Here is a 21545-nt window from a genome sequence, read left to right on the forward strand (position 1 = left end):
AACCTTTCACTAATACAGACTGGTATATTCATAAAATATTAATTAAAAAATGACTTGAATATTTATAAATTATAAATTTCTGTATTCTATTCAGCACATGGATTTTAATCAAATTATAGTTTACTGTTTTCAATACAGACGTATATTGCTTTTCTTGTTGTACAGTTGAAAATGCAATGGATTGTCTATTAGAATTATCTGCCACTGATGCCAAGGTAGAAGAATCGTCTTCAAAAAGCTTTGTTGCTTCGGAGAACCAAGTAAATGCTGTGGGACATGAAATAATGGAAAAGTATCCTCCTGAAGAAGAGAATGAAGATTCAAAAATGGATTCATTTTTGGACATGCAGCTAACTGAAGACTTGGATTCTTTAATACAGAATGCTTTTGAGAAATTGAACTCTTCTCCTGATGACCAAGTATACACATTTTTGCCTTTGGAGGGTGTTAATAGTTTTAGTGACCCGAGTGCATTTATAAATTCTGATTCAAGTAATATGACTCCCATTCTTTGTACACAAAATATGGAATTGGACAGTGAAAATTTAGAGAATTCTGCCTCTGCATTAAGTTCAAACACCTTAATTTCACCTTCTGCTTCTAATGAGTCCAAAAGTTTTATAAAGGATGACACATTGGCATTGGAAGATTCTCTTCTCAGTAGTTCTTTAAATGTGGCAAATGACACTATGGTGGGTGGTAGCAATCTCAGTCAAAGACAGAAAGAGCTTTTAGAATCTGAGTGTGTTGAGACTCCGTTCTCTCCAGCCCCTGTAGATTTGGATGCCAGTGAACCTCAGGCTCCGTTAAGCCTTACTGTGCAAAATCTGGGGCTTGATTTACTAGGTACAAGTGGGGATCAGAAATCTACTTCTGTCCCTGATGCGTTTGTACCTTCTGAAGAATTCAGTTTCAATCCACACAAACATACTGAACTGCCGTCAAAGGGGAAGGATGTGAATTACTGCCCTGTACTTACCCCTCTCCCTCTACTGCTGCCTCCTCCTCCTCCACCAATGTGGAATCCAATGATTCCTGCTTTTGATCTCTTTCAAGGAAATCATGGCTTTGTAGCTCCTGTTGTAACCACCACTACACACTGGAGACCGATCAACTACACATTTCCCCCTCCAGTTATTTCTCACACTTCCCCAACAAAGGTATGGAGAAATAAAGAGGGAACAAGTGCTTATCAAGTACAAGAAACCCCAGTTTCTCAGGTTGTAAGAAAGAAGACATCATCTTATGTTGGACTAGTTCTTGTTCTTCTCAGAGGGCTTCCAGGATCAGGAAAATCTTTTTTGGCAAGGTATGAGGTTTAATTAAATTTAAAAAATATAATGCTTGAACCTGAACATTTATGACAGAGTATGAATATGTGAAATGCTATTGCTTAATAGAGATGTTTAGTAACCCCTAAAATCTTTTCTTTTTACTAATTTTCTCTTACTTTGTAGCAAATAGCAGCACTCTTTTCTCTGGAAGTTTTTATTGAATTCTTCTATCTTAGACTATCATTTTGGGAGATAGAATAGAAGAAAAATTTAAAGATAACTCCAAGACTGTGAGCTTCTGAAATCAGTAGAAATAGCTTTATGTGAAAGAGAACTAATTTGAATGGGAAAAAAATAAGTTCAACTTAGATTATAGAGTTACAAAACCATAATTGATTTTGAATTCAAGGAATAAAATAGACTTGTTTTAGGTCAGTTTTCTTGGGAGTCAAACTTCTGCTAAGAGGATTTCCAGTATGACTTGTCTGGATATTACTGTATTCTCATTTTTAAGTAACAATACTTGAATTCTTTATTTGGATTATGACCTTATAAAAATTAGGAGAAAAATTAATGGAAATAATTCCATTTATCATTCACAGGACTTTGCAAGAGGATAATCCAAGTGGAGTTATTCTTAGTACTGATGATTATTTTTACATAAATGGACAGTACCAGTTTGATGTAAAGTACTTAGGAGAAGCACATGAATGGAACCAGAATCGTGGTAAGAATAGATATTAGATTTTGGGTAATATTAAGAGCAATATAAAATATTTGTATTTTGAGAGGTAGACAGTTTTTAGAAAGTTATAATTCCCTGTAATTATTTTTCCTTTTTAAGATTTTATTTCCTTGAGAGAGAGGGAGAGAGCGCACAAGCGGGGTGAGGGGCAGAGGGAGAAGCAGACTCCCTGCTGAGCAGGGAGCCTGATGCGGGACTCATTCCCAGGACTCCAGGATCATGACCCCAGCCGAAGACAGACGCTCAACCCACCAAGCTACCCAGGGGCCCCCTAAAATGGAATTTGTATTGTTAAACGCTACTCTTTCCTATATTGATTTTGTTCATATGGGGGGACAGTGTGAGAGTAAAAATGGCTCTCCTCAAACTGAATCTGTAGAGAAGAGATACTGTTTTTATTAGTGCAGTGATCTGTTCACTGAAGATGGTTTTATCATGAAATGTTTAGTTATAAATAGTTTGAATTTCATATGAGGAATTCTTTTTTTCTTTTTTTTTTTTAGTAGGCTCCATGGCCAGCGTGGAGCTCCACTGGGGGCTTGAACTCAGGACTCTGAGATCAAGAGTCAGCAGCTTAACTGACTGAGCCACCCAGGCGTCTCATGAGGAATTCTTAATACACATAGACAATATTTTAGCCTTCATTTTATGATAAAGGCACTGTGAAAGTGATTCTTGAATTTGCCATCTTCAGACATTATTGAATTTTTCTGTATTTTTTCTTGAACTGAATATTAAAGTGAGAACGCAGGACTATGAAAATACTATTACAACAAAAAATGAAAACAGTATCATGTGGTGAAGAATAGTCTTGAATTTGGTAGTTACTAGCTATGCAGTCTTGTACAAGTTATTTATACTCCAAAGCCCATTGTCTTCATCTGTAAAAGGGCTTAATAATACTTAACCCCTATGGTGTTGTTAAGGTTGAGAAAGAAGTGTTTAGCAGTGGTTCAGCATGCCCTCACTACTGCAATAGCCATAGCAGTAACAATATTAAATTAATAGGCAGAACTCTTTAAAACAGTTTTATTGAGATAAGAATCACATGGTTTTAAGCATATTCAGAGTTCTACAACCATCACTATAATTTTAGGACATTTTTATCACCCCCAAAAGATCCTTTACCCATTAACAGTCACTCCTCATTTCTCGCTAACCTCTCCCAGCCCTGGGCAACCACTAAGTTACCTTCTGTCTCTATAGACTTGCCTATTTTGGGCATTTCATATAAATAGAATCATATCATATGTGGTCTTTTGTGAATGGCTAGTTTAACATTTTCAAGGTTCATGTTATAGCATGTATCAGTAGTCCATTCCTTTTTATGGCTGGATAATATTCTCTTGTACGGATATGCCACATTTGATTTATTCTTTCATCAGTTGATAGGCATTTGGGTTGTTTCCACTTTTTGCCTATTATGAATAATGTTGGTATGAACATACATGTCTATGTCTAAACTTTTTTGGAACTACCAACCTGTTTTTCCAAAGCAACTGCACCATGTTACATTCCTACTAGGAGTTTATGAGGGTTCTGTCTTCTCCACATTGTCACCAATACTTGTTATTATTGTATATTTGGTTATACCTATCCTGGTGGATGTGAAGTGGTATTTCATTGTAGTTTTGATTGCATTTTCCTGGTGGGTAATGATGTTGAGCATTCTTTGGTGTGTCCTTTTGGCCATTAGTTTATCTTCTTTGGAGAGTTGTCAATTTAAGTTTTTTTTTTTTTTTTTTCAAGATGCGATTTAAAAGTTTTTCATACATTAGTTATATTCGGGTACAGTCTTTCCCTTAAAAATATATTTAAATGGGAAAATAGTATTTCCTTGAAAAATTATACTTTTTTTCCTAAGGATCTTGTGTTCCTTTTTTAAAATTACTTTTTTCATCATGATGAGTGTAGTCTTTAATACCCATCACCTATTTTACCCATCCCCCCACCCACCTCCCCTCTCATAACTATTAGTTTCTTTTGTATAGTGAAGAGTCTGTTTCGTGGTTTGTCTCTCTTTTTCTTTGTTTGTTTTGTTTCTTAAATTCCACATATAAGTGAGATCATATGTTATTTGTCTTTCTCTGACTTATTTCGTTTAGCGTTATACTCCCTAGCTCTATCCATGTTGTTGGACATGGCAAGATTTCACTTTTTTATGGCTGAATAATAGTCCATTGTGTATGTGTATGCATTGTGTGTGTGTGTGTGTGTGTGTGTGTGTGTAAACACCACCTTTTCTTTATCCATTCAGCTATCAGTGGACACTTGGACTGTTTCCATAGATTTGCTATTGTAAATAATACTACAATAAACATAGGGGTGTGTGTATCCCTTTGAATTAGTGTTTTTGTACTTTTTGGGTAAATACCCAGTAGTGCGATTCCTGGATCATAGAGTAGTTCCATTTTTAGTTTTTTTTGAGGAACTCCATACTGCTTTCCACAGTGGCTGCATTCCCACCAACAGTGCAGGAGGGTTCCTTTTTCTCCATATCCTCACCAACACTTGTTTCTTGTGTTTTTGATTTCAGCCATTCTGACGGGTCAGGTGATATCTCACTGTAGTTTTGATTTGCATTTCCCTGATGATGAGTGATGTTGAACATCTTTTCCTGTGTCTGTTGGCTCTCTGTCTTTGGAGAAATGTCTCTTTGTGTCTTCTGCCTATTTTTTAATTGGATTATTTGTTTTTTGATGTTGAATTGTATAAATTCTTTATATATTTTGGATACTAACCCTTTATTGGTATGTCATTTGCAAATTTATGTTGAGGTATGTTCCCTCTAGACCTACTTTGCAGATGGTTTTTCTCATGAATGGATGTTGTACTTTGTAGAATGCTATTTCTGCATCTGTTGAAATGATCCTATGGTTTTTATCCTTTCTCTTATTGATGTGATGTATCATTTTGATTGTTTTGCAAATATTGAACTACCCTGGCAGCCCAGGAATAGATCCCACTTGATTGTGGTGTATGATTTTCTTAATATATTGTTGGATTTGCTTTGCTAATATTTTGTTGAGGGTTTTTGCATCTATATTAATGAGAAATATTGGCCTGTAATTCTCTTTTTTGGTGGTGTTTTTCTTGTTTTGGCATCAGGATAATGCTGGCCTCATAGAATGAATTTGGAAGTTTTCCTTCCTCTTCTATTTTTTTTTTTTGGAATAGTTTGAGAAGAACAGGTAGTAACTCTTCTTTAATTGTTTGGTAGAATTTGCTTGTGAAGCCATCTGGTCCTGGACTTTTGTTTTAGGGAGTTTTTTGATTAGTGATTCAATTTCATGCTGGTAATTGTTGTGTTCAAAATTTCTATTTCTTCCTGCTTTAGTTTTGGTAGGTTTTATGTTTCTAGGAATTTATTAATTTCCACTAAGTTGTGCAGTTTGTTGGCATATAGGTCTTCATAATATTCTGTAAAAATTGTATTTCTGTGGTGTTGTTATTTCTCCTCTTTCTTTAGTGATTTTGTTTATTTGGGTCCTCTCTCTCTTTTGATGAGTCTGGCTAGAGGTTTATCAATTTTGTTGGTCTTTTCGAAGAACCAGCTTCTGGTTTCATTGATCTGTTCTATTATTTTTTTTAGTTTCTATATCATTTATTTCTGTTCTAATCTTTATTATTTCCTTTCTTTTGTTGGGTTTGAGTTTTGTTTGTCTTCTTTTTCTAGCTCCTTAATTGTTTGTTATTTTTAAATTGGATTATTTGCCTTTTTATTATTGAGTTGTAAGAGAGTACATGGAACTTTTAAAACTTCCACATAATTTCCTTGTAAGACTTACTTATTCATCGTTAATTTCCTGAATGGTTTAATTCCTTGGGAAAAAAGATAGTTTTTTAAGAAAATCTCTTGGACAACAGTATATAATAATGTTTTATTTTAAATCATTACATCTTTTTGTGTGTGTTTATAATTTGTGCTTGTTTGTTTTAAAACTTTATTTTGGAATAATTTTTGATTTATGAAAAGGTTGCAAAGGCAATATAGAGTTTCTGTATACCCCTCATTTCCCCTCTAATGTTAACATCTATAACCGTGGTACATTTGTCAAGACTAAGAGCTTAACGGTGGTATATTACTATTAACTCCAGACTTTATTTGGATATTAGTTTTTCTTTTCTTTTAATTTTTAATTTTGTTTAATTAATTTTTTTTTTTTATAATTTTTGTCTTTAATTAGGCTCCATGCCCAATGTGGGGCTTGAACTCACAACCCTGGGATCAAGAGTTGCATGCTCTACTGACTGAGCCAGCCAGGCACCCCTGATATTAGTTTTCTACTAAAGTTCTTTTCCCTTCTAGAATCTTATCCAGGATACCATGTTGCTTTTAGCATGATACTGTTTTTAATGATAGTTTTTTCCCCCGTTTATGCCATTTATACATGTAACTCACATAAAACTTAGACAGTTTTTATTTTATATTTTCTCTGATTATAACTTTAGTATTTATTTATTATTCGACATTTACCTGTACTTTAATTTTTCATACACTCATAAGTGATATTTAGAAATAGAGTTGTGGGGAGTCTGGGTGCCTCAGTCGGTTAAGCATCCAATTCCTGATTTTGGCTCAGGTTGTGATCTCAGGATTCTGGGATCAAACCCTCCATTGGGCTCCGAGCTGGGTGTGGAGCCTACTTGGGATTCTCTCTCTCCCTCTCCTGCTGCCCATCCCCCCATAAAAAAAAAGAAGTAGAGTTGTAAGTAAAATTAGCACATATCTATGATTTTCATTGTGGAAACAAGATTAGATTTTTCAAATTTCAAGAGAATACTTGATACTGTTATAAAAAGTGATTTGTCATTTTCTATTTGTGTTTTTCAGCGAAAGAAGCGTTTGAGAAGAAGGTGTCTCCTATAATAATAGACAATACAAACCTACAGGCATGGGAAATGAAGCCATATGTTTCTTTGGTTTGTACCATAAATTGTCATAAGTCTATAGTAGTAAGTTTGAAATTGTTGGTGGATGTTAATTACACACCTGAATCTCAAGCAAACAGTCCTCGGACTGTCTGTAACTGAGCTTTCTCTGGTGGTAAGCGAAATGAGAAAAATAGGAATAGTTTTTTTTTTTTAAGATTTTATTTATTTATTTGAGAGAGAGAGAGAATGAGAGATAGCACGAGAGGGAAGAGGGTCAGAGGGAGAAGCAGACTCCCTGAGCCGAAGGCAGTTGCTTAACCAACTGAGCCACCCAGGTGCGCCAAATAGGAATAGTTTTTGCATAAAGCTAAATTTAATCAGTTTTCAAATTCTTAGTTTTTAAATCCTGTGATTATTTCATTTTTGATGTCTTTTATAAAAAGTATTAAATTATAATTTTGTTTGTGTGTATATAGATAATAAATTATAATTTTATGTTTACATGGATATATATGTGTGTGTGTTTATTAATGTGTATACATAGAAAATATTTTTCCTTACTGCTTTTATTGGTGGAATCAAAATTGGTGGTCCTTTGTTAGTGACCAAATTTCTTTTGATTTTGCTCTTCTGATAAATTCAGACTTTTATAAATTCAGCTCTTTCCAGTTCTCCAAATTTGCCAGATTCTTTTTTTTGCCCAGCTTTGATGTTACCTTTTTCAGGAAGTTAGCATTAACTTACTAAAAAGCTGAGTGGAGGGGCGCCTGGGTGGCTCAGTTGTTAAGCGTCTGCCTTTGGCTCAGATCATTATCCCAGGGTCCTGGGATCGAGCCCTGCATCAGGCTCTTTGCTCCGCGGGAAGCCTGATTCTCCCTCTCCTTCTGCCCTTGCTTGTGTTCCTTTCTCGTTGTGTCTCTCTCTCTCTCTCTCTCAAATAATAAAAAAAAAAAGCTGAGTGGAGTACTCTTTATGTTTTCATGGTACCCTGGCTTGCTTCTGTGATACCATTAAGCACGCTGCTTTTATCAGTGGCCGTGGGTTGGCTAGCTTTTTTCTATAAAGTGCGAGTAGTAAATATTTTAGGTTTTTGGGGGCCACATACAGTCTCTTGTTTTATCTTTTTTTTTTTCTTTTCTTTTTAAATGACCCTTTAAAGATATAAAAACTATCCTTAGTTCCCAGGCTGTACAAATACTGGCTGATGGTCTAAATTTGGCTGTAAGCCATCTATATATTCTTGAGGATAGGTTGTTGTTTTATTCATCATTGAATCTTCAGGGTATAGCACTGTGCTTGGCATATAGTAAAGATATACTTGTTGGGTTAAAATGGTGAATGAATGAAGCTTTTGTGATTGTTGTGTATTGTTTATTCCCCCACTGTTAGCACACACGTGTCTGGCACGTTAAAGCTCAATTTATGTTTCTTCAGTTAATGAATGTTATACTTCTTTAATGTCCTCAGCATATCCAGCCTGTACCTCCTTTGCTATGTATTGTGCACTTGTACTATTTTGAAGGTGTGACTCTTCATTTTTCTGAAGAAAATTAATCTCCTTTGAGAGCAAATGAGATTTTACTTCTGTGCAGGTGCAGCAGAGGGAACAAAGACTCAATTTTAGTATATTGGGAACTGAAATTCAGTTTGCTTTCTGGCCTCAGGAGTTACTAATTTCTAGCCTAATGTATTTATCATGGGGAATGCTTTCCCACTTAACTTTACTTGACTTCCCTGTATGTTTTCTTTAGCTTCTTCTTGTCATATTAAGAAATTCTTTAACACTCATTTTCCTATGGAGAAAATAAAAAAGCCTCTGCATTACTGTGTTACTGATTTTCATTTAGACTTCAGGCTTCCATAGTATTTTTCTTTCCTTTTTTTTTCTTATATAGTAATTGAAATTATAAAGCTATTTTCCCAGTATTGATTCATTGTCTCTTCCCAACTCAGAAGTATAAAGGACTGCTGCTTATCATAGGATGCCAAATTCATTTTTTCTTCAAAAACGAGTAGATATAGCAATTACTGTAGAGAAGAGGATCACTTTTTGCTCCTTTTGGTAGCAAGATAATGAGAGCTGTGGGGGAGTGGAATAGGTTGGAGATAACAGTCTATTACTATCGTGACTGTCATTTACAGAAGTAGTTAAGTAGTGAGTTGGGGATAAGTAGCAAGCAGTCAGGTATGCTTAGTGGCATCTGGCAAAACTTATTACTTTAAATATATATATAGTTTCCCTTGTGAGTTATCATATAGCTTAACATAAATCAGAATCCTCCCAAGTAATATAACATTATTAAGATTTGCCTATTGATATGGGAGTTGGAAAAGTCTTTAAATTCATAGTCTCTTTTTTTCCCTCTGTGTGTGTATATTCATTTAAAATTAATTTGATCCTAAGAGCTATAGGACACTCCCTTTAGGTAATTAGAGACCAGGGTTGTTGCCAGCCCCTGAATAAAGTGTATAAAATTTGGTACTGAGGTGAGGAGATGGAAGTGAGTAGACGCATTACAGGGTGTTCTGTCACTTCTTACCTAGGTTGATTTTGGGACTTTTCTGTCAGAATGACAGAAAATATCAATGAGTACTTTGTTTGCATCTTGTCATAAAACTGAGGGGATCAGTAGTGAGAGATGAGGTCAGAGATGTAATGGTGGTTGGGGAGATGGTAGGGCGGATTATATAAGGGCTCATAGATCACTATAAGAATTTTAGATTTTACCTTGAGTGACATGGAAGATGTATTAATCTGCTCAGGCTGCCATAAGATACCACAGACTGGGTGTCTTAAACAACAAGTTTATTCTCTCACAGTTCTGGAGGCTTAGAGTCCCAGGTCAGGGTCTGGCAGGGTTGGTTTCTGGGTGAGAGTTGTTTTCCTGGCTTGCAGATGGCTGCCTTCTTGCCATGTTCTCTTATGGTATATAAGGAGTTCTCTGGTGTCTCTTCTTACTTGCATACTAATTCTGTCAGATTGGAGCCTTACCCTTATGTTCTCATTTAACCTTAATTACCTACATAAAGGCCTTATCTCTAAACACAGTCATATGGTGGGAGTGGGATTTCAACATAATGGGGTTTGAAGGGACATAGACATTCAGTCCATAACAGGGTTTTGAGCACAGTAGTGACATGATCCAGCTATTAACAGGATTGCTGTAGCGCAATGTTGAGAATAGACTTGGGGTAAGGGCGGGGGTGGCAAGTGTGGAAGCAGGGAGATTAGAGGACTATAGTGGTAATTAAAGTAAGAGATCATATGGCTTAGACCAACATGGTGGCAGTGAAGGTCACAGTGAGTACTGATTAGATTCCGGATATATTTTGAAAGTAGAGCCAACTGAATTTCTTACTGGATTGATAATGGATGTGAAAGAAAGAGAGGAGTTCAGTGTGACATCAAGGTTGGTTTTTGGCCTGTGTAATTAGAGGTTGTCAGGAGCTGAGAATGATGGAGAAGGGTTCAGATAAAATAGTTTTGTGGTGGGTGTCGGGTAGTGGATTTCAAAAGTTTAGGTTTGAATATGTTAAGTTTGTTGAATAGGTAGTTGGATCTATGAGTTTGGAATTCAGGAGAGAATTCTGAGCTAAAGATATGTATCTGAGAGTCATTACCGTATGGTAATGGTGATACTCAAAGCCAAGGAATGGAATGATATTACCAAAGAAGTGAGTATAGATCAAGAGTAGAGGACCAAGCGCTGTGAATTGTGTTAAGACTGTTGAATTACAGACCTGTACCTCTGAAACAAATAATACATTATATGTTAAAAAAAAAAAAAGATAGCAGGAGGCGAAGAATGAAGAGGGGAATCGGAGGGGGAGACGAACCATGAGAGACTATGGACTCTGAAAAACAAACTGAGGGTTGTAAAGGGGAGGGTGGTGGGGGGATGGGTTAGCCTGGTGATGGGTATTAAGGAGGGCACGTTCTGCATGGAGCATGGGGTGTTATGCACAAACAATGAATCATGGAACACTACATCAAAAACTAATGATGTAATGTATGGGGATTAACATAACATAACAACAACAACAAAAAAGAGTAGAGGACCAAGGACTAAGTGAAGGACTAAGTGGGAAGAGGTCTGGGCAAAAAAGGACTAGCAAAAAAGAGTGAGAACACTCTTCCAATGGGGCAGGAGGAAAACCAAGAGTGCAGAAAGAAAGTGTTAGGAGAGGAAGTGATGAACTATGACAAATGCTGCTGAGAGTCAAGGAAGAGAGGACTGAGAATTAGCTATAGCATTTTTCAGTGTGGAAGTAATTTGTGGTCTTGATGGGCAGTTTCAATGGGGGTAGCCGATTGGAGTGGGTTTAAGAGAGGTGAGGAGAGGAATTGGAGACAGAGTGTAGTAATTGTTTTGAGGCATTTTCCTGCAAAGGGGAGTAGGAAAATGGGGAGATCGCTAGCAGGGGAAAGAGGATTAAGAGTAAAATGGGAGAAATAACTGACTGATGAGACTGATTCAAGGTGGGAGGGGTTAATGCTACCTCAAAGAGAGGGGTGAATTGCTACACTAACTCAGTTATCCTTGAGTTAGAGAGAGGAGATGGATCTAGTATATAAGTATAGGGCATGGCTTTTAGATTATAGCCATGTTAGAGTTTTGAAAAATAGAGTGAGTTACTAAAAGTAATACATGTATAATAAATAGATTATAAAAAAGAATGCTGAAAAGTTCTACTCCCTTGAAGTGGAGGCTTTTAATAATATATTTGAGAATCTTTCTAGAAGGTTTCTATACATGAAAAATGTGTGAATAATTCTTTTTTACACAAGTGAAAATTCTGTATCTTACTTTCCTTACAGTTTGTATTGGGACCTTTTCTCATTAATATGTGCAGCATTTTTAAAATTGCTGTTTTTGCATTGTATGGCTGTACCTTCATTTATTTAGCCAGTTGCATGTTAATAGTCACTGTGTTGTCTTCTTTTGTTATTACAAATAATGGTGAACTGGATAACTTGTGTGTGTATGTGTGTGTTTGCAGTCTTATGGAATTATTTATTAGTAGCATAACTTTCTGGAAATGAATTCCTGGGTTGAAGAGATTATACCTTTTGCCAGTTTAACAAACTTATCACAATTAGATAATCTTTTAGGTTTAAATTTTAATATGCTATGAATTTGGAAACAATGCATTTAATTTCATGGAAGTAGTATTTTAAAATATATTTGTCTTTTTTGTATGTAGTCTCAAAAACATAAATACAAAGTCCTTTTCCGGGAACCGGACACATGGTGGAAGTTCAAACCAAAGGAACTTGCAAGGTAAAATTGAGAGACTATTTAACATGTTTTTAATTTATGGCAGTGATAGAAAGTCCGTCTAGATTTTTTTCTCCCTACAAATAATGAATGAAACAAAATGGATTAGGTTGCAGCTTTGATAACAAATTTTGTATTTCTTGTAGACCTTTTTTCAGTTTATGAAGAGTTTGTATCTTTTTATTCCTAATACTGAGTTAATTAACAGAAATATTCCAGTTGTCTTATAGAGTCGGTACCTTTTTACTTATTAGCAGTATAATGTCAATATCTGAAATTTGAACAGATCCTGGGGTTTGGTGTACCTGAACCATGTGCTACTGGGAGGAACCAATCATTGTAGCTGCGTAATGACTAAGAATACTGAAAGGAAGCAAAGGAAGTATAGGTAGAAAAGGTAGCAGATGTCTAGCTCTGCAGTTATGCAGTTTTTGCACTACCCTTCCCTCTCCTTGCCCTTCTCCCAAAGGTTTTACTTTTTTACTTGATTGTTTGACTTCAATTAAAATGTTACTTAGGACATGGACACATAATGTATTTTGCTTTGTGTTCTGTATTCCCTTAGAGATAACCCTAACTTGATTTTGGTCAGGGTATTTTCTTCTTGGTCATTTTAACTAATTTCTATACTAACTGAAGGACAACCTAATTTTAGTATATTCATAATGTTGTGCAGCCATCACCACTATCTAATTAGTGCACACTCAAAAGAAACCCCGTACCTGCTATTGGTCACTCCCAATTCTCTCTTTCCTTTGGCAACTGCTAATTTGCTTTTCTGTGTCTATGAATTTGCCTATTCTAGACATTGCATATAAATGGAATCATACAATTTGTGGCCTTTTGTGTCTGGCATCTTTCACTTAGCATCATGTTTCAAGGTTCATCCATGTTGTAGGATGTATCAGTACTTCATTCCCTTTTATATGTTTTTGGTACATAATAGATTTGGTTTTCTAATATTTTGCTTAGGATTTTTGCATCTGTATAAATGAGAGAGGTTGATCAATAATTTTTTCTTCCTTGCTCTTTCTTGCCTGGCTTTGGTATCGTGATTTTAGGTTGATAAAATTAATTGGAAAATATTTCTTCTTTTTCTCTTTTCTGAGTTTATGTAAGTTTGGATGTTTGATAGAATTTACTTATGAAACTTGTGGATCTGGTGTTTTCTTTGTGAGAAGTTTTCAGGTAGAATTTGTCCATTACACCAAAGTTTCCAAATTTATTAAGACTTTATTAAGACAATTATAGTATTCTCTTACCATTTACATCTGTGTTGCATCCATACTTAAGTTAACCCTTTTCAGTCTGGATATGTTTATATGTATCTTCCTTCTTTTTTTCTTATTCTCACCAGAGATCAGATTTTTTATTAGCCTTTTCAAATAAACATCTCTTTGCTCATCTGATCTATTTTAAGTTTGTTTTATGTTCATTTCTGCTTCTCTTTTATTTTACTTTCTTTGCTTTTTAAAAAATCTATTTTGCTTTGTTTATTCTGTTATTTTTATAAGGTTTCACCTGAAGGTTTAGGTTATTTTCTTATATGAGCATTTGATGCTATAAATTTCCTTAGGAAATTAGATGCTCCTAGAATTTTAATATATAATATTAATGTAATGCTTTCTTTTTATCATTTATACTCTAATTTGTATTGTGATTAATTTTACTTTTTAACCCTTGGGTTATTTAAAACCATGTTTTTAAGTTTGTGAACAGATGGTTTTTAAATTTCTCTTTTAAGAAATTCATTTTCAACTTAACTGTAGTAGGTAAGATTGTGCCATTTGTGTGATACTAATTCTCTGATATTTTAAAAGATGCGTTTCATGTTTGATAAAAATGTATACTGGTTATAGTATGTTAATACATTATTGAGTCATGCTTCTGTTGCTCACATGTTCTATAGCTTTACTTTTTAAAAAAATGCTTGATGGATTAATGTTTTAAGAGAGGAATGAGGAAATCTATGTGAGAGGGATGTATTGAAATCTCCCTTTATTGTGTAGAATATGTCCACGTTTCTTCTTATAAATCTGCCTATTTTCACTTTATGTATTCTGAGGATATTTTTTGATGTGCTTATAGCTTAAAGTTTTTGTATCTGTCTGATTTAACCTTTTATCCTTGTCAAGTGATTTTCTTTTATCCTTAATTTTAATTTTTGTTATGAAATCTAATTTGTCTAATATTAGTAGAACTACGCCAGCTTCCTTTTAGGATTTGAGTGTTATTTCTTTTTCCATACTTCTACTTTTTTTTTTTTTAAAGATTTTATTTATTCATGAAAGACAGAGAGAGAGAGAGAGAGAGAGGCAGAGGGAGAAGCAGGCTCCCAAGGAGCAGGGACCCCGATGCAGGACTCGATCCCAGGACCCTGGGATCATGACCTGAGCCGAAGGCAGATGCTTAACCATCTGAGCCACCCAGGCGCCCTTCATACTTTTACTTTTGACTTTTCTGTGTCTTTACATTTAGGTGTATCTCTTACAACCAGTATGACTGGGTTTTGAAAAACCTCTCTGTCCATCTTTGGCTTTTCATTCTTAAGCTTAATTCTTTTATGGTTATTTTGGTTATTCATGTAATTAGTCTTGTTTCTTACTGTCTTCCCTTTGTGCACTTTCTCTTTATTTCACCTTTCCTGCGATTGTTTTTCTCTTATCACAGAAAATTATATATTTGATTTTTCCCCCTTTTCATCATGCCTTATTTTGGATTTTTTTCACTGAATGCGGATTTTCTTATTTACTTTTTCCTTCTCTTTTGATTTGGAAATTATAAACACTATTTTTATCCTTTTAGTGGTTACATTAAAACTTTGATCATGCAAACTTTAAATTTAAAGTCAAACCATTTTGTTAGCCTTCCTTCTTGCAAATATAAGGACTTAAAAACATTTTAATTCTGATATTTATCTCCCTTCTGACTTACATGCTATGATTGTCTAAAATGTACAGACACTGTGTGTTTTCACTCATACAGTTATTGTTGTGCTTAATTTTTCTTTCATCAGAGATACTTCATCTGGGAATTTCCTTCTGTCTGACATTCATCTTTTAGGATTTTCTTTACAGTGTAGTTCTGCTTCATGTCAAACTTTTTTTTTTTTTAATCAAAATTCTTTTATTGCCTTCATTCTTGTAAGATACTTTCACTGGGTGTATATATTCTAGATTGACAGTTTCTGTTATTGAAGATAACATTTAATTCTTTTTTGACTTCCATTATTGTTAAGGCAGCTGTAATTCTAATACTTGGTTTCTTTCTAGATAATTATTTTTTTTTCCTTTAGTTTCTGGTTGCTTTTAATATCATCTCTTTATCTTTGGTGAATGACAATTTCAGTACCATGTTTGTAGTGGATTTCTTAATATGTATCTTGTTTGGGATTTGTTGGGCTTCTTGGATTAGGGGACATCAATGATGTCTTTGATCAGTTCTGGAAAATCCTTAGCCATTTTTCTTTTAATTGCTTCTGTCCCATGTACTCTCTTTCTGGGACTTGGATTAGATGTATACTACCTTTTTGCTCTGTCTTCTATGTCTATGTCTCTTAACTTCTCTTTCATATTTTCTATCTCTTTGCTTCTCTGTGATCTGAAACCAGACAAGATTGAGGTAGGTAAATATGAAAGCCAGATTTGCCCAGGTGGCAAATACTGATATTAGCCCTGGGATCCAGACACTAAGCCTTAGATCCTTGCCAAAGATAGGAATGTTGCAAACTAGATGTTTTCATTATGACAAGATCCTTGAGAGACTAAAGCATATCATCTGGCCTCCTGGCAGATGCAAATCCAGATGTTGTATGAAGGAAAGCACCCCAGGTTAAGGCCTAAGGATTCTCATATATTAAGTTCAACTAAATATGAGTTCATAAAAACACACAAATAAGCTATCATGAGTGAAAGCACAAATATGACAAATTTCATATTTGGACATCCAGAGACTTCATATACCAGGAATTTTTTTTCTTTGCTTGAACTTAAAATGTATTAAAATATATGTTTGCTTTAATTGACTTGGGATCTAGTTTTATTGTAACAGGAGAGCCCTTTGGACATCTAATCTGCCATAGTGGCATAAGTAGAAGATTGTAGTGGAGTTTTTTTACTTACTAGTTAATAGTCTTGAAGTAATGGTCATATTCTTATGAAATGTTTTTTTTGCAGAGCTTGAGAATAGCTTCTTTTAAAGTTATTAGGATCTGCTGTTTTTTTCTGAGTTGCTAAATGATATTTGGAAAAGATTGTATGGAATGATTAAAAAAATGGTAATTTAAGACATCCTGAATAAGATGAAATTAGAATCTAACAGTATATATTGTGTCGTAATAAACCAGCTTAGATATTTTTACGTATTAGAAATAATATTATTTTTCTTGACATTTTATGTTTCAATTAAAAAAAAAACTTAATTACCAATATTCCTTCTACCCTTTTCTCCCCTGGAATTTTTAGGCGTAATATTCATGGGGTAAGCAAAGAAAAAATAGCAAGAATGTTGGAACATTATCAGCGTTTTGTTTCAGTGCCAATAATCATGAGTTCTTCAGTTCCAGAGAAAAGTGAACGTATTGAGTTGTTTGTCTATTCTTGTGAGGACATCAGTACTAGGTAGGTTAAAGTCCCTGTATACACAAATTCAATGTGAAATATAATTAAAAAAGAATAATTTTGGAGCTTGTGAAATCACTGCCAAATAACTTTAAAAATAAAAGTGGACGTTTATTATTTGTAGGGTTTAGATATAGTCTTACCTGAAGCAAGATGTATATGGTTAGCAAGAGAAGTGAAGTTATATATTTAATGACATGGGAGTTTTTTCATTGTCCTCAGGGTTTTGTGGTTCCATGTTTATACTGTGAATACTCCTGCCTTTTTTATGTAACTGCCTGCTATTCCAGTATTTATCTGTTATTGCCTGTCGTTATTTTGCATCACTTCTTAATTTCTTTAGGTATTTGTAAAAATACTCTTTCAAGTTAGTATTATAAAAATTAATTATTAATGGTATACCTTGACTGAGTAATACAAGTCATAGCCTTTTGAGAGTTTGTAGTCCAGCATAGTACTGATTCTATTAAACATTTAGGACACAGAAACAGTTGAATAGATGGGTGAGTTAAAGAATAACCTTAAATATAGATAGAGGTCTAAATTGCCTACACTTTCTGATGATAAGGAATGGTGAGTCTCTATTAAAAAGGAGTTGGGAAGAGAAAATTCATAAATGCTCTTTTATTGAGGAGTCATGTTACAAAGTGGTTTAGAGCATGGGCCCCTGAGCTGTGTTTCCTGGCTTGAAATCCCAAGGCTTTGTAATCTTTGACAAATTATAGAATCTCTCTATACTTCAGCTCTTCATTTCTAAAATGGCAATAATAACACTTTGCTCAAAAGACCTCAGCAACATAATAGTTATCAAACTTTTTAATCTTTGCTATTTTGATTCATAAAAAATGGTTCCTCCTATTAAAAGTTGAGCATATTTTTATATTTAAAAAAAAAAGAAAACTCAGTGTTAGATGTGATTTCATTTAGGAAAGCTTCATGGGAGAGTTGGGACTTTGAGAGCTCCTGGAATAAAGGAAGAAAGGAAGGGGCACCTGGGTGGCTCAGTTGGTTAAGCATCCGACTCTTCATTTCCACTCAGGTCCTGATCCCAGGTTGTGAGATGAAGCCTCAGGCTCTGTGCTCAGCTGGGAGTCTGCTTGAGGATTCCCTCTGTCCCTCTCCCTCCGCCCCTCCCTCCCCCTCTAAGAAGAAAGAAAGGAAGGAAGATGAGTAGATAAATTGAGGAAAAAAACACTGAAGTTGAAAGTGTAATGATTAGGCAAAAGTGCTCTAAGTCTGAAATTAACATTGAGGATGGTTTTAAAAAATTTAATAGGTGACATTTCAAATGACAGCTCTCCTCCCTTTCTCTCATTTCTTTTAGTTGTGCAAATCATGTTGACTCTTTGTCACTTTGTAAATGAAGCTTAAGCATAATCCTCTGTAGCAAATGACAGGTGTTATAGAAGCAGACCTCTTTTCACATATATTAAGCTAAAATAGTTCTGAAAGAAGCCAGGGAGGTGGTGTCCTCTTCTGGGAACAAATTTAGAATCGTGTCTTTAATATTTAATGCATATGAACACCTTCACTGAAAATCTCATGTTCACTATTTAATTCAAAAAAAGTGTGAGTGCTTCCTATATGCCAAGCATTGTGTTAGGTGTTGGGGTTACAATAAAGGGATGTATTCACAATGTACTAGAGAAAGATCAAGATAAGCTTTTATAATTTTAATGTAGTTTATTTATAGAAGTTTTAGAATAAATGTTAAGTGCCTTGTCTTTCAGTTGAATGCTGCTTTAATTTAAATCATAATGTTAATGGCAACATTAAGAGACTTCCTTATAATACTTTAAAAAAAATCTTACAGCCCAAGAGACAATGAAAAAGAAGAAAATGTTTTATCCTCATCTTTGAAGCATCTAGAGTTAACTGAAGAGAAGAAACTTGAAGTAACCAAAGAAACTATATTACCTGAGAATGTTACATATCTCTCTAATGCAGATTTAAACAAAGGAAGAAAAGAAATAAGTGGTATGAATCCTGACATTCAGAGTGCTTTCATTCAGGAAGTTTCAGACATGTATTTTTCTGATTCTGAAAGCAAAGTACAGGCAAAAGAAAAAGGTAAAAAAGAAGAGCAGGTAGAACTGGCTTCTGAAAAAGAGTATAGTAAAACTGATGCAGATAGTGTTGTCGAGAGATTGTCGCCGAGTATTTGCTCTGGTGAAAATAATCAAGAAGACTATGATCTTTCAAATACTATACCATTTCATAATGAAAAATCCTCACTGGGTGAAACATTGGAAGAAAGAGCCACAGTAAGGAAAAAAACCTTTGGAAAACAAAAAAGCAAGTCAGCTTTGGAAAAGTTCCCGACGAGACATGAGCTATCAAATTTTGTTGGTGACTGGCCAGTTGATAAGACTATTAGTCAGAGGACAAAAAGGAACCGAAAAACTGAAAAAGCTTCATCTGGTCAAAGTGACAAAAAATATAATCGCCTTCAGTCACGCAAAGGATTAGATAATACTCTATCTGCGAATATAGATCATATCCAGCAACGAGAATCTCCGCATGAAAGTACAGAGGATGACAAGAAGTCACAGTATGATGATGCTTCAGAATCTTTCAATAGCTGTCAGTATGATACATATAAAAATACTGAAAAACAGTCATTCAGCATTGTGGGTGACTGGCCTTCGTCTGATTCCTTAGCTCAGAGAGAGCACAGATCAAGAATGCCGAAGGATGGTTTGAAGGAACCCAACCTAGAATTTGGAACAAAAGACAGTATGAATGAAATATCCTTCTACACAGCACATGAGACCTGTTGTTGGGGCACAAGCCCTGAAGAACTGAAAACCCTGGGTAGTTCCACTCTAGGAAATTCTGAAACGCTACCCAATGAAATGACCTATGAGAATAAGACTTTTCCAAGTAAAAAGATTCATAGACAGCACACATTGTCTCTTACTTTTACCAGTAGTGGGCCAACTATTCCTGGAGTAGTAGGACCACAAACTTTAGCTGAATTTCCAGAAGGAAAATCTAAAAAAGTCCCTAGAATAGAAGAAGGCATGTATACCCAGACTGAACCACAGGATTTTGCTCTCTTATGGAAAATAGAAAAGAATAAAATTAGTGTTTCAGATTCTGTGAGAGTATTAACAGGACGATTAGATGGATTTAAACCAAAAGCTTTCAATATTAACACAAAATTAGATGTTCAAGAAACAATTCCATATAGGGTAATGTATGACAAAAGCACGTATGTTGAAGAAAGTGAGCTTACCAGTACTGATGAATCTGAAAATCTTAACATTCTTTGTAAACTCTTTGGATCCTTTTCATTAGAAGCCCTAAAAGACTTATATGAGAGGTGTAACAAAGATATTATTTGGGCCACAAGCCTTTTGTTGGATTCTGAAACTAAATTATGTGAGGATACTGAATTTGAGAATATCCAAAAATCATATGATGAAGCACAAACTGGGCCATTTTCTCTGGGATTAAATTTGAAGGAAATAATTAGCCAAAGAGGAACCTTGGAGGATTCTAATTCATCTGTGCCAGAATTTAGCCATGGCACTGCTGTCAGTAACACTAATGTACAGTCCACCTGTGATTCAGAAGATAGAAACCCAGAGCAGGCAGAAATAAGAGCTATCACTACTGAAAAACCTGGATACCCAGAGCAGGCAGAAATAAGAGCTATCACTACTGAAAAACCTGGATTAATAACGGGTTTATTTCCTAATGCCACTCTAGATCTAAAGAATACTAATGAAGTACTTCCCAGTAGCCAGGCAGAACTTCCAGATCTGTATAACATTAAGCAGTCTTTTCCAGGTACTCTAAAAGCTACTGTCGCTAAAGATGTGAATGAAATGGAGAAGAATCTAGAAGTCACAGAGATTGGAGACAGTATACATTCTTCTTTGAATTTGTCTGATATTTTAAACTCTGTATCAAGCACTTCAAATCTTGAATTAAGTGAAGAAGTTGATTTAACTGACTCTCTTGAAATAAAGAAAAATGAAAATCTTCCAAAGGATTATGTGAAATTTCCAAACACTGAAGAATTTATGAATGAAGATGAACAGGAAATGGAAAAAATTCTAATGGCTGAGGGCACTTTGTCAGCTGGAGTTAATGAAGAAGATAAAACTGAGACATTGAATCCCATGCCAGTGATGGCCAAATCTCTGACCATAGACTGTCTGGAATTGGCATTACCGCCTGAGCTGGCTTTTCAGCTCAATGAATTATTTGGCCCTGTTGGTATTGATTCAGGTAAAGAAAAAATAGATTACATGTATGTGTGTCTTTGTGTGAATAGAATACAGATTCAGGGTTCTATCTTAATTTTAAAATTATGTCATATGTTAACTGAAATGTAAAAGTAATTTGTGTTGCCTTCCTTATTTTTGACACATTTGTTTGTAGAGGATTTAAAAAAATGTAATTTAAAGAAATAGTATTTATATAGAGTTTGGGTTCATCCCATACATATATTGAAAGTTTTCTGTGGTATTTACCTCATACTTATTTGCACAGATGAACCTTTTTGAATCTGTAGTGTTACTCCAGATGTACTTAAGGCAAGATTAATTTCATAGAATACACTTCTTGAAAAATCTTGACTAGTGGAAACGAATATATACGTTTAAACTAATGGACATGAATAACTTAAATATATGAAGCATTGTATAATTGCACCTGCCAAGAAGTGTGAAAACAGTGACATACTACATAAACAAAAATATTCCAAGAGATTTAAACTAAAAATGTAGATTAGTAATTAATA

At 34.8% G+C, this 21545-nt stretch overlaps 1 protein-coding gene across 11 annotated transcripts in view; it reads left to right on the forward strand.

Annotated features, from left to right (window-relative positions):
- Nucleotides 1–21545, forward strand: part of N4BP2 (NEDD4 binding protein 2) — an 83041-nt gene that overhangs the window by 32995 nt on the left and 28501 nt on the right. For all 11 annotated transcript variants that reach the window (XR_003520641.1, XR_003520642.1, XR_003520643.1 and 8 more), the window contains 6 exons: nucleotides 166–1309; nucleotides 1877–2001; nucleotides 6854–6942; nucleotides 12100–12176; nucleotides 16637–16792; nucleotides 18606–21031. Coding sequence is in view for 8 of the 11 variants with exons in the window: in XM_027598068.1 (XP_027453869.1) it covers nucleotides 166–1309; nucleotides 1877–2001; nucleotides 6854–6942; nucleotides 12100–12176; nucleotides 16637–16792; nucleotides 18606–21031 (4017 nt within the window). In the remaining 3 variants the exon portion in view is untranslated. The remainder of the gene's footprint in view (nucleotides 1–165; nucleotides 1310–1876; nucleotides 2002–6853; nucleotides 6943–12099; nucleotides 12177–16636; nucleotides 16793–18605; nucleotides 21032–21545) is intronic.

The sequence above is a fragment of the Zalophus californianus genome, chromosome 2 (genome assembly GCF_009762305.2).
Source record: "Zalophus californianus isolate mZalCal1 chromosome 2, mZalCal1.pri.v2, whole genome shotgun sequence".
In the NCBI taxonomy this organism is placed as follows: domain Eukaryota; kingdom Metazoa; phylum Chordata; class Mammalia; order Carnivora; family Otariidae; genus Zalophus; species Zalophus californianus.